The 12,500-nt window shown below is 44.8% G+C and overlaps 1 protein-coding gene across 4 annotated transcripts in view; it reads left to right on the top strand.

The window, feature by feature from the left end:
• Positions 1–12,500, top strand: part of LOC123509174 (utrophin-like) — a 27,939-nt gene that overhangs the window by 8,766 nt on the left and 6,673 nt on the right. For 3 of the 4 annotated variants that reach the window (XM_045263363.1, XM_045263364.1, XM_045263362.1), the window contains exons 2-9: positions 2,079–2,233; positions 4,433–4,603; positions 5,962–6,051; positions 7,246–7,444; positions 8,093–8,247; positions 9,379–9,552; positions 10,180–10,458; positions 11,800–11,938. In XM_045263363.1, the coding sequence (XP_045119298.1) occupies positions 2,079–2,233; positions 4,433–4,603; positions 5,962–6,051; positions 7,246–7,444; positions 8,093–8,247; positions 9,379–9,552; positions 10,180–10,458; positions 11,800–11,938 (1,362 nt within the window). Of the gene's footprint in view, positions 258–2,078; positions 2,234–4,432; positions 4,604–5,961; positions 6,052–7,245; positions 7,445–8,092; positions 8,248–9,378; positions 9,553–10,179; positions 10,459–11,799; positions 11,939–12,500 lie in introns of all 4 variants that reach the window. The other variant, XM_045263365.1, reaches the window with a different exon arrangement.

The raw sequence follows: 12,500 nt of genomic DNA, 5'->3' as shown, positions 1-12,500 counted from the left end.
GATAGGGAGGAGGTGGAGGAGATTGTGGGGGTGGTTGGGGGGGTTGGGGTGACCTTCTAAGGGACACCACCACCACCGCCACCACCTGATCCTCACACACACACACACGTACACACACACACGCACACACATTGAGAGAAGCCGAGAGGTGAGGCGGAGGGGCGGGTAGTCTCCCTCCTCTCACACCTTATTTTCTCCATATACACGCCCTCCACGCCCACACGCCACCCACACAGCGATGGAGGTGCTTATGAAAGGTCAGTGAGGCGCGGGTTGGCCCTGAGAACCCTTTAATTACGGAAATATAAGGAAAAATAAGCGATTTGTGTCCTCAAGTGTGCAAATGTAAAGATGTTCTGCCGAGTGAGGGTGTATGGTCAGTTTTTCCCAGTTTTAAGGCATTTCTCACGCTTCTAGGGCGGTTTGAGCGTGACCAGCGTGCGCAGCGGTGTTTGTTCTCTAAGTGTGATGAAGGAGATGACAAGTGGTTCGGTAGTTTGGCGGGAAAAAGGAAAAATATAAGAGAAAGTGGCATCGTTTTGGGGGGACGGCCGAGTGAAGTTGCCAAGTCCTCAATGAACTTTGAGGTAGCGATCCGGGCGGTATGGCGATCTCACCTGAACTCTCCCACCTCTCCCTGCTCTCCCTCCTGCTCTCACACCTGCTTCCACACACCCACACACACCTGCACACCTCCTCTCCCTCCCCACGCACGCAAACACCCGCCAAACTCGCTCAAACGGGAGAAAAATGCAAAAATAATGAGGGATATCAAGACGGGTCGGGAATGAGCGCTGGGACCACTTCAGTTTTGCCTATCTCCACGTACCTCCACTTATCTTCACTTATCTCCATAGCGATTGTGCCCTGATGGCTTAGTGTGGCTTAGAATGAAAGGTATTATAAGTGGCTTAGTGTGTAGTGAGTGGGACAGCCCGGCGTGGCTTAGTTAGAGAAATATTAAAGAATTTGTAAGGTCTTGGCGGAAAGTGACGTTTTTTTTTGCGTTTGTTAATCAATTTTTATTATTTTTTTTTAATTTTTTTATTAATGTTAAAATTAATATAGGATTATTTTATTAATTTATTTTTATTTTATTTTTTTTTGTATTTATTTATTGTGGATTATTAAAATATCGTGTTTTTTTTAATGATTTATTTTATTCGTGTTATTTGTAGTACATTTTATTTATTTATTTATTTATTTATTTATTTATTTCATTTTATTTTTCCCTTATAAAATTATCTCAATATTCTTTTTTTTCTTATTTTTTCGTTTTTTTTCAATATTTTTGCCCACATTTCATTATATTTCACAATTTATTTATTTATTTATTTATTTATTTATTTATTTATTTATTTTTAAGGCCTGTTTAAAAACCTGTTTTGTTTATCTGTCTCCCATACTCTCCCACACTCTTCCAGCCTCTCCCAGCCTATCCCAGCCCTTCCCAGCCCCTCCCAGCCTCTCCTGTACTCTCCCAGCCTCTCCCAGCCCATCCCAGTCTCTCCCAGCATCTCCCAGACACTCCCAGCCTCTCCCAGATATACCTACACCTCTCCCAGCCCTTCCCAGCATCTCCCAGCCTCTCCCAGCCATACCTACACCTCTCCCAGTGTCTCCCAGCCTCTTCCAGACACTCCCACACTCTCCCAGCATCTCCCAGCCTCTCCCAGACATACCTACACCTCTCCCAGTGTCTCCCAGACCCTCCCAGCCTCTCCCAGATATACCTACACCTCTCCCAGATCCTCCCAGCATCTCCCAGACCCTTCCAGACTCTCCCAGCCTCTCCCAGACTCTCCCAGATCCTCCCAGTCTCTCCCACACTCTCCCCAGGCACTCCCAACCTCTCCTGTACTCTCCCACACTCTCCCAGACCCTCCCAGACACTCCCACCTCTCCCACACTCTCCCAGCATTTCCTACACTCTCCCAGACCCTCCCACACTCTCCCAGCCTCACCCAGACACTCCCAGCCTCACCCAGACACTCCCAAACACTCCCAGCCACTCCCAGACCCTCCCAGACTCTCCCACACCTCTCCCACACCTCTCACAAGCGGGTCCTCTCCCACAGATGAGCGGGAGGACGTCCAGAAGAAGACTTTTGCCAAATGGATCAACTCCCAGCTTGCCAAGGGTCACCACCCCCCAGTCACTGACCTTTTCTATGACCTTCGAGATGGCACACGACTTCTGGCACTCCTCGAGGTCCTCACCGGCCGCCAATATGTGAGTCGGGTCAGCTTGGGTCAGGTTGAGGTCAGCTAGGGTCATTTTTGGGGTATTTTGGCAATTTTTGGGGTATTTTGGTAATTTTTGGGGTATTTTGTGGTTTAAGGATATTTTGGGTAATTTTGGGGTATTTTGGGTAATTTTGGGGTAATTTGGGCCTAGTCTGGGTCAGTTTGAGGTCAGCAAGGTAATTTTAGGTAATTTTAGTGTTATTTTGGTAATTTTTGGGGTATTTTGTGGTTGTTTAGGGATATTTTGGGTAATTTTGGGGTATTTTGGGTAATTTTGGGGTAATTTGGGGCTAGTCTGGGTCAGTTTGAGGTCAGCAAGGGTCATTTTGGGGTATTTTGGCAATTTTTGGGGTATTTTGGTAATTTTTGGGGTATTTTGTGGTTTAAGGATATTTTGGGTAATTTTGGGGTATTTTGGGTAATTTTGGGGTAATTTGGGCCTAGTCTGGGTCAGTTTGAGGTCAGCAAGGTAATTTTAGGTAATTTTAGTGTTATTTTGGTAATTTTTGGGGTATTTTGTGGTTGTTTAGGGATATTTTGGGTAATTTTGGGGTATTTTGGGTAATTTTTGGGGTAATTTGGGGCTAGTCTGGGTTATTTTGGGTCATTTTGGGGTCAGCTGAGGTCAACCTAACCTAACCTAACTTCTGGGTCAACTTGAGTCAGTCCAGGTCAAGTTTGGTGAAGTTTGGGTGATGTTTTGGTGAAGTTTTGGTGTAGTTTTTGTGAAGTTTGGGTGATGTTTTGTTGAAGTTTTGAAGTTTTGGGGAAGTTTTGAAGTTTTTGGGAAGTTTTGGTGAAGTTTTGGTGTAGTTTTGGTGATGTTTTGGTGAAGTTTTGGTGATGTTTTGGTGAAGTTTTTGAGAAGTTTTGGTGAAGTCTTGGTGATGTTTTGGGGAAGTTTTGGGGAAGTTTTGGTGATGTTTTTGAGAAGTTTCGGTGAAGTCTTGGTGATGTTTTGGTGAAGTTTTGTTGCTGTTTTGGAGAAGTTTTGGTGATGTTTTGGTGGTTTTGGTGAAGTTTTTGAGAAGTTTTGGTGAAGTTTTGGTGATGTTTTGGAGAAGTTTTGGTGAAGTTTTGGTGAAGTTTTGGAGAAGTTTTGGTGAAGTTTTGGTGAAGTTTTGGCGATGTTTTGGAGAAGTTTTTGGTAAAGTTTGGGTGAAGTTTTGATGATGTTTTGGTGATGTTTTGGTGAAGTCTTTGGTGAAGTTTGGGTGATGTTTTGGTGAAGTTTGGGTGATGTTTTGGTGAAGTTTTGATGTTTTGATGTTTTGGTGAAGATTTGGTGAAGTTTTGGTGTAGTTTTGGTGAAGTTTTGGAGAAGTTTGGTGAAGTTTCTAAGAATATTTTGATGTTTGTCAATTTTTATTATTATTATTATTATTATTATTATTATTATTATTATTATTATTATTATTTATTTATTTATTTTTTTTTGTGTGTGTGTGTGTGAGAGAGAGAGAGAGAGAGAGAGAGAGAGAGAGAGCTGTGCCTGTCTCCTTTCTCTCTTTCTCTAACCACAAATCTCTTTATGTCTTTCTCTCTCACATCTCTCTCTCTCTCTCTCTCTCTCTCTCTCTCTCTCTCTCTCTCTCTCTCTCTCTCTGGAGGAAGAAAGTGTCCTAGCATTAATTAGATCAGAGAGAGAGAGAGAGAGAGAGAGAGAGAGAGAGAGAGAGAGAGAGAGATGCCCAACCTTATCTAACCATCCTAAACCTTACCAAACACACTCAAACACACCCAAAACACACTCAAACACCCAAACACACTCAAACACACTCAAACACACTCAAACACACTCACACACATCAACACTCAAACACCCCAAAACACCCCAAAACAAACAAACCCAAAAACACCTAGACAAACAAACATTCAAACACCCAAACACATACACCAAACACCCCAAACACACTCAAACACCTCAAAACACAAACCTCAAACACACCAAACACCAAACACACTCCAAAACCCAAACCTCAAACACAAAAAACACAAAACACCCAAAAACACACACAAAACACACCAAACACACACCCAAAACACACCAAACCCCTCAAAACACTGCATCACACCTCAAAAACACCTCAAAAACACCCCAAAACACCCCAAAAACACCCCTAAGACACAGACCACTCCCCAAACACCCCCAGAACACCCCTAAACACCCATCTCACCCCCACAGAAGCGGGAGAAAGGCCGGATGAGAGTTCACCACCTGAACAACGTGAGCCGAGCCATGGCAGTGCTGGAGGAGAGCAGTGTCAAATTGGTGAATATTTCCAACGAGCACATTGTCGACGGCAACGCGAAACTCACCTTGGGACTCGTGTGGGCTGTTATCCTTCACTGGCAGGTGTGTGTTGGGGTGTTATGGGGTGTTTTTGTGTGTTTTTGGGGTGGTTTGAGGGTGTTTTGGGGTGTTTTTGTGTGTTTTTGGGGTAGTTTTGGGGTGGTTTGAGGGTGTTTTGGGGTGTTTTTGTGTGGTTTTGGGGTGGTTTGAGGTGTTTTTGTCTTTTGGGGTAGTTTGAGGGTGTTTTGTGTGTTTTGGGGTTTTGGGGTGTTTTGGGTAGTTTGAGGTGTTATGAGGTGTTTTGGGTGTTTTGTGTGTTTTTGTGTGGTTTTGGGTAGTTTTGGGGTAGTTTAAGGTGTTTTGTGTGTTTTGTGTGTTTTGTGTGGTTTGTGTGTTTTGGGGTGTTTGAGGTGTTTTTGTCTTTTGGGGTAGTTTGAGGGTGTTTTGTGTGTTTTGGGGTTTTGGGGTGTTTAGAGGTAGTTTGAGGTGTTATGAGGTGTTTTGTGTGTTTTGTGTGGTTTTGTGTGGTTTGGGTAGTTTTGGGGTAGTTTGAGGGTAGTTTGAGTGTTTTGTGTGTTTTGTGTGTTTTAGGGTGGTTTGGGGTATTTTTGTGTGTTTTGTGTGTTTTGGGGTGTTTTAGGGTAGTTTGAGGGTGTTTTGGATGTTTTGGGTGGTTTGTGTGTTTTGGGGTAGTTTGAGGGTGTTATGGGGTGTTTTGTGTGTTTTAGGGTAGTTTGAGGGTGTTTTGTGTGTTTTGGGGTTTTGGGTGTTTAGGGTAGTTTGAGGTGTTATGTGGTGCTGGGGTTTGTGTGGTTTTGTGTGTTTTGGGATAGTGTGAGGGTGTTTCAGGGTGTTTTGGGGTGTTTTGTGTGTTTTGGGTGTTTTGGGGTAGTTTGAGGGTGTTTGTGTGTTTTGTGTGTTTTGTGGTAGTTTTGGGTGGTTTGAGAGTGTTTCAGGATGTTTTAGCGTGTTTTTGGGGTCTGTAAGGCTGTTTGGCTATGTTTTAGGGTATTTTAAGGGTGTTTTAGGATGTTTCAGGTGTTTAAGGCTGTTTGGGTATGTTTTAGGGTGTTTTAAGGGTGTTTAGGTATGTTTTAGGGTGTTTAAGGCTGTTTAGGTGGGTTTTAAGGATGTTTAAGGATGTTTTAAGGGTGTTTAGGTATGTTTTAGGGTGTTTAAGGCTGTTTGGGTGGGTTTTAAGGGTGTTTTAAGGTGTTTAAGGCTGTTTGGGTGTTTTTTTAGGGTGTTTTAAGGCTGTTTGGGTGTGTTTTAGGGTGTTTTAAGGGTGTTTAGGTGGGTTTTAAGGTGTTTAAGGCTGTTTGGGTGTGTTTTAGGGTGTTTTAAGGGTGTTTAAGACTGTTTGGGTGTGTTTTAAGGGTGTTTTAAGGGTGTGTAAGGGTGACTGTATCCCTTCACCACAGGTCCAGGGTGTGCTGAGGGATGTGATGGCAGACCTTCAGCAGACCAGCCTGGAGAAGACCCTGCTGGCTTGGTGCAGACAGACCACTAAGGTGAGAGAGAGAGAGAGAGAGAGAGAGAGAGAGAGAGAGAGATTTCTGTGTGAGTGTGTGTGAGAGAGAGAGAGAGTGATTAATTTCTGTGTGTGAGAGTGAGAGAGAGAGAGAGAGAGAGTGATTAATTTCTGTGTGTGTGTGTGTGTGTGAGAGAGAGAGAGAGAGAGAGAGAGATTAATTTCTGTGTGTGTCTGTGAAAAAGAGAGAGAGAGAGAGAGAGAGAGAGAGAGAGAGAGAGAGAGAGAGAGAGAGAGAGAGAGAGAGAGAGAGAGAGAGAGACACACACACACACACACACACACACCATCAACTCCCCTAAGCTTCCTAAATAACCCTTGCAATGTGTCCCTAACCTAACCAAACCACTCCTAACTGTCCCTAACTGCTCTTAACCACTCCTAACTGCCCCAAAACACCCAAAAACACCACAAAACACCCTAAAACCACAAAAATATCTCAAAACACCCTTAAAACACCCAAAAAACACCCAAAAACACACACTTACTACCAAAAACCTCAAAAACACCCCTTAAAAACATATTTAACCACAAAACACAAAACACCCATAACACCACAAGACACCCTAAAACACCCAAAACACCTCAAACAAACACCCAAAACACCCCTGAGACACTCAAAACACTCCAAAACACCCCAAAACACCCCAACACTACCTCTAACTGTCCCTAACATCCCAAAAACACCCAAAACACTTCAAAACACCCAAAAACACTCCCAAACACCCCAAAACACCCACACCCCAAAACACCCCAAAACATACCCCCAAAAATCACACTCAAAAACTAACCCCTAAACACCCCAAAACACCTAAAACACCCAAAACACCCCACCCCAAAACACCCCAAAAACACCCCAAAACTTCCCTAATGGTTCCTAAATACCCCTAAACACTTAAAACACCCCAAAAACACACCCAAACTACCCCTAACTGCCCCAAAGCACCTCTAAACACCCCTAAAACACTCAAAACACTGCAAAACACACCAAAACTCTCTAAACACTAAAAACACACACTTACCACCAAAAACACCTCAAAACACCCCAAAAAAAACATATTAAACACCCATAACACCCCAAAACACCCTAAACACCCCTAAACACCCCTAAAACACCCAAAACATCCCCAAAAACACCCCTAAACACCCTTAACTACCCTTTACATTTTTGCAGGGTTACCAAGGAGTGGAGATTGACAACTTCACCACCAGCTGGTCCGACGGTCTGGCCCTGAATGCCCTGATCCACTCCCAGCGTCCCAGACTGTTTGAATGGACCGTTGTGGCCCGCAAGCACCCCCTGGCCAGGCTGGACCACGCGTTCAGGACTGCCCAGGACCATCTCGGCATTGAAAGGCTGCTCGACCCTGAAGGTTAGGGACGTTTAGGGCTGCGAGAGGTGTTTTGGGGTGTTTTAGGGTGTTTTTGTGTGTTTTTTGGGTGTTTTTGTGTGTTTTGGGGTAATTTTGTGTTTTTGTGTGTTTTGGGTGTTTTTGAGGTAATTTTGTGTGTTTTTTGGGTGTTTTTTGGTGTGTTTTTGGGTGTTTAGAAATTTGGGTGTTTATAAATCCCAAACTCTCTCAAAAATCCCAAAACTATCTTAAAAACCCCAAAACTCCATTAAAAATCCCAAGATCCCCTTAGAAACACCCAAAAAACCCTTTAAAACCCCAAAACACCTTGAAAAACACCCAAAACTCTATTAAAACTCAAAGAACTTAAAAAACCAAAACCTCCATAAAAACACCAAAACCCCTTAAAACACCAAAACCCCTTTAAACACCAAAATCCCCTTAAAATCCCACAAAACTCCCTTAAAAAACCCAAATCCCCTTATAAACACCCAAAACTCCCTTAATAATACCAAAATCCCCTTAAAAACACCAAAACTCCCTTAAAAACTACAAAATCCCCTTTAAAACCCACAAAACTCCCTTAAAACCCACAAATCCCCTTATAAACACTCAAAACCCATTCAAATCCCTTAAACTGACCATTTTTTCCCCTGATCCTCCCCACAGACGTCAACTCGCAGGTTCCGGACAAGAAATCGATCATGATGTACGTGATGTGTCTCTTCCAAGCCTTGCCACACGACTCCCTCACTGTGGAGGCTCTGCAGGGGGCCACCGGGGGACTCCAGGCGGGCATGGGGGCTGCTGCTCTCTCCCCGGAGGTAACATAGGGGCTGGGATGCACTGGGGAAGGCTGGGGGAGGCTGAAAGGCACTGGGAGAGGCTGGGAGGCACTAGGGGAGGCTGGGATGCACTGGGAGGCTGGGAGGCACTGGGAGGCTGGGAGGCACTGGGAGGCTGGGATGCACTGAGAGGCTGGGAGGCACTGGGAGGCTGGGAGGCACTGGGAGGCTGGGAGGCACTGGGAGGCTGGGAGGCACTGGGAGGCTGGGATGCACTGAGAGGCTGGGAGGCACTGGGAGGCTGGGAGGCACTGGGAGGCTGGGATGCACTGGGAGGCTGGGAGGCACTGGGAGGCTGGGAGGCACTGGGAGGCTGGGAGGCACTGGGAGGCTGGGAGGCACTGGGAGGCTGGGAGGCACTGGGAGGCTGGGATGCACTGAGAGGCTGGGAGGCACTGGGAGGCTGGGAGGCACTGGGAGGCTGGGATGCTGGGAGGCTGGGAGGCACTGGGAGGCTGGGATGCACTGGGAGGCTGGGAGGCACTGGGAGGCTGGGAGGCACTGGGAGGCTGGGAGGCACTGGGAGGCTGGGATGCACTGAGAGGCTGGGAGGCACTGGGAGGCTGGGAGGCACTGGGAGGCTGGGATGCACTGAGAGGCTGGGAGGCACTGGGAGGCTGGGAGGCACTGGGAGAGGCTGGGATGCACTGGGAGAGCTGGGAGGCACTGGGAGGCTGGGAGGCACTGGGAGGCTGGGAGGCACTGGGAGGCTGGGAGGCACTGGGAGAGGCTGGGAGGGGCTGGTGGGTGATTAAACAGTTACTCTCTCTCTCTCTCTCTCTCTCTCTCTCTCTCTCTCTCTCTCTCTCTCTCTCTCTCTCTCTCACTCTCAAATCTCAAAACACCCCAAAACACCCAAAACACCCAAAACACTCCAAAACACCCAAAACACCCAAAACACAAAACACAAAACAAACACCCAAACACCCAAAACACAAAACACACCCAAACAAACAAACACTTAAAACACACCAAAACACCCCAAAACACCTCAAAACACCCCAAAACACCCCAAAACACCTCAAAAACCCCTCTCTCTTTTTCTCTCCCTCTGTCTCTCTCTTTTAAACCTTCCCTCTCTCTCTCTCACCTCTCTCTCTCTCCCCCCAGGGTAGTGGCGGTGGTGGTCGGCCCCTGTCCACAGTAAGCATTGGTCTGGGGGGTTACCAGCGCACCCTGGAGGAGGTACTGGGGTGGCTCCTGGGGGCTGAGGACAGACTGGCTGCGATGCCCCCGATTGCTGACTCCACACACGCTGTAAAGGACCAATTTCATGACCTTGAGGTGTGTGTGTGTGTGTGTGTGTGTGTGTGTGTGTGTGTGTTTGGGGGTGTTTTGTGGTGTTTTGGTGTGTTTTGGGGTGTTTTGGTGTGTTTTGGTGTGTTTGTGGTGTTTTGGGTGTTTTGGGTGTGTTATGGTGTGTTATGGGGTGTTTTGGGGTGTTTTGAGTGTTTTGTGGTGTTTTGGGGTTTTGGGTGTGTTTGAGGGTGTTTTGGGTGTGTGTGTATGTGTGTGTGTTTTTTGCGTGTGTTTTGGGTGTGTTTTGGGTGTTTTTTGTCGTTTTTGTGTGTGTGTGTTGTGTGTCTCTCTCTCTCTCTCTCTCTCTCTCTCTCTCTCTCTCTCTCTCTCTCTCTCTCTCTCTCTCTCTCTCTCTCTCTCTCTATACCCTGTTTGATGTGCGTGTGTGTGCGTGTGCGCGCATGTGTGTGTGTGTGTGTGTGTGTGTGGGTGAACTTAACCTAACTTAACCTAAGCTAATGATGATGACAATAGTAGCAGCAGTAGTAGTAGTAGTAGTAGTAGTAGTAGTAGTAGTAGTAGTAGTCATTATTATTATTATTATTATTATTATTATTATTATTATTATTATTATTATTATTATTATTATTATTATTATTATTTCCATTACAGGAACTGATGCTGGATTTGACAGCTCGGCAGGGGGGTGTCGGGGAGGTGCTGGGGGAGGGCTCGAGACTCCTGCGGGAGGGGGTGATGGAGGAGGAGGAGGAGGAGGAGGTGCGTGTCCAGATGAAGCTTCTTAACACACGGTGGGAGGAGCTTCGAGTGCGCGCCATGGAGAGACAAGCCAGACTGCACCACACTCTAATGGCCCTGCAGGAAACACAGCTGGACGCACTCAAACGCTGGCTCACACTTACAGAAGAGAGGATTGCCAACATGAGCCAGGTTCGTGTGCGTTTTGAGTGCGTTTTGGGATGTTTTGAGTGTGTTTTGGGGTGTTTTGAGTGTGTTTTGGGGTGTTTTGGGGTGTTTTGGGTGTGTTTGAGTGTGTTTTGGGGTGTTTTGAGGGGTTTGGGTGTGTTTAGGTGTGTTTTGAGGTGTTTTGTGTGTTTTAGTGTGTTTTGGTGTGTTTTGGGTGGTTTTGGGGTGTTTGGGTGTGTTTTGGTGTGTTTTGGGGTGTTTTGAGTGTGTTTGGGGTGTTTTGGTGTGTTTTGGGTGTGTTTAAGTGTGTTTTGAGTATGTTTGGATGTGTTTTGAGGGTTTTTGTTAAGTTTTGAGTGTGTTTTGAAAGGGTTTGGTGTGTTTAAGTGTGTTTTGAGTGTGTTTCAGTGTGTTTGGGTGTCTTTTGATAGTTTTTGAGTGTGTTTGAGTGCATTTTGAGAGTTTCTGTGAGTTTTGAGTGTGTTTTTGAGTGTTTTTCTGTCTCAGTCACGGAGGACAGAATTGCCAACATGAGCCAGATTAGTGTGCGTTTGGAGTGCGCTTGGGTGCGTTTTGAGTGCGTTTTGAGGGGTTTGAGTGTGTTTTGAGTGGTTAAACCCCTTAGAAACCCTTAAAAAACCTTAAAAACTCTTCTCTTCCACTCTGATCCACATATCTGATCCACTATTCCACTTAAAATGCCCTAAAACCCCTTAAAAATCCCTTAAAAACCTTTAAAACCCTAAAACCTTAAAACCTAAAAATCCTAAAACTTCTTCCACTCTGATCCACATATCTGACCCACTCATCCACTTAAAAAATGCCCTAAAACCCCTTAAAAACCCCTTAAACCCCCTTAAAAACTCTAAAAACCCTTAAAAATCCCTAAAACCTCTTCTCTTCCACTCTGATCCACATATCTGATCCACTCATCCACTTAAAATGCCTAAAACCCTTAAAACCTTAAAACCCTTAAAACTCTAAAACCCTTAAAATGCCCTAAAACCCTTAAAATCCTAAACCCTTAAAATCCTAAAACCTCTTCTCTTCCACTCTGATCCACATACTGATCCACTCATCCACTTAAAAAATGCCCTAAATCCCCTTAAAACCCCCTTAAAAAACCTAAAAAACCTAAAAACCCTTAAAAATGCCCTAAAAACTCCTTAAAAACCCTAAAAACCCTAAAAACCCTTAAATATGGTCTAAAACCCCTTAAAACCCCCTTATAAAGCCTTAAACCCTTAAAAATGCTCTAAAACCCATTAAAAACCCCTTAAAAAACCCTAAAAACCCTTAAAAATCCCTAAAACCTCTTCTCTTCCACTCTGATCCACCTGTCTGATCCACCTCTTCACTCCACAGGTAGGGCCATCCACCTCAGCGCTCCGCCAGCAGGTTGCTGCCCACCAGGAGCTGCAACATGACCTGGAGGCAGAGCAGAGTAACATTAATTCCCTCTCCAACATGGTGGTGGTGGTGGATGAGGCCAACTCCGACTCTGGTAGGTGGAGGAAGTGGAAGGGCGGGTCTACGTAGTGTTGGATCCTTTATATTAACCTTTGAATCCTTTTTAAATAGTGTTGGAACCTTTTAAATGGTGTTGGAACCTTTTAAATGGTGTTGGAACCTTTGAAATAGTGTTACAACCTTAAAATAGTGTTACAACTCTGGAAATAGTATTGGAACCCTTTAAAACAGTATTAGAACTTTTGAATTAATGCAGAACACCTTTAAAATAGTATTAGAAATAGTATTGGAACCCTTTAAAACAGTATTAGAACTTTTGAATTAATGCAGAACACCTTTAAAATAGTATTAGAACCTCTGAAAATACACTAGAGTCTTTCAAATAACATAGAATCTCTTTGAGTAGCATTAGAACTCATTATAAAGTACCAGAACCCTTTAAAAAGCATTGTAACCTCTATATTTATAATTTTTGCAGCCTTTAAACACCATTAGAACCCTTTAAACAGCATCAGAACCCATTATATAATACTGGAACCCTTTAAATAGCATCAGAACCCATTATATAGTACTGGAACCCTTTAAAAAGCATTGTA

Source organism: Portunus trituberculatus, chromosome 26, assembly GCF_017591435.1.
Source record: "Portunus trituberculatus isolate SZX2019 chromosome 26, ASM1759143v1, whole genome shotgun sequence".
In the NCBI taxonomy this organism is placed as follows: domain Eukaryota; kingdom Metazoa; phylum Arthropoda; class Malacostraca; order Decapoda; family Portunidae; genus Portunus; species Portunus trituberculatus.
The sequence above is the reverse complement of the archived record's forward strand: the minus strand, read 5'-3'. Positions and strand labels throughout refer to the sequence as shown.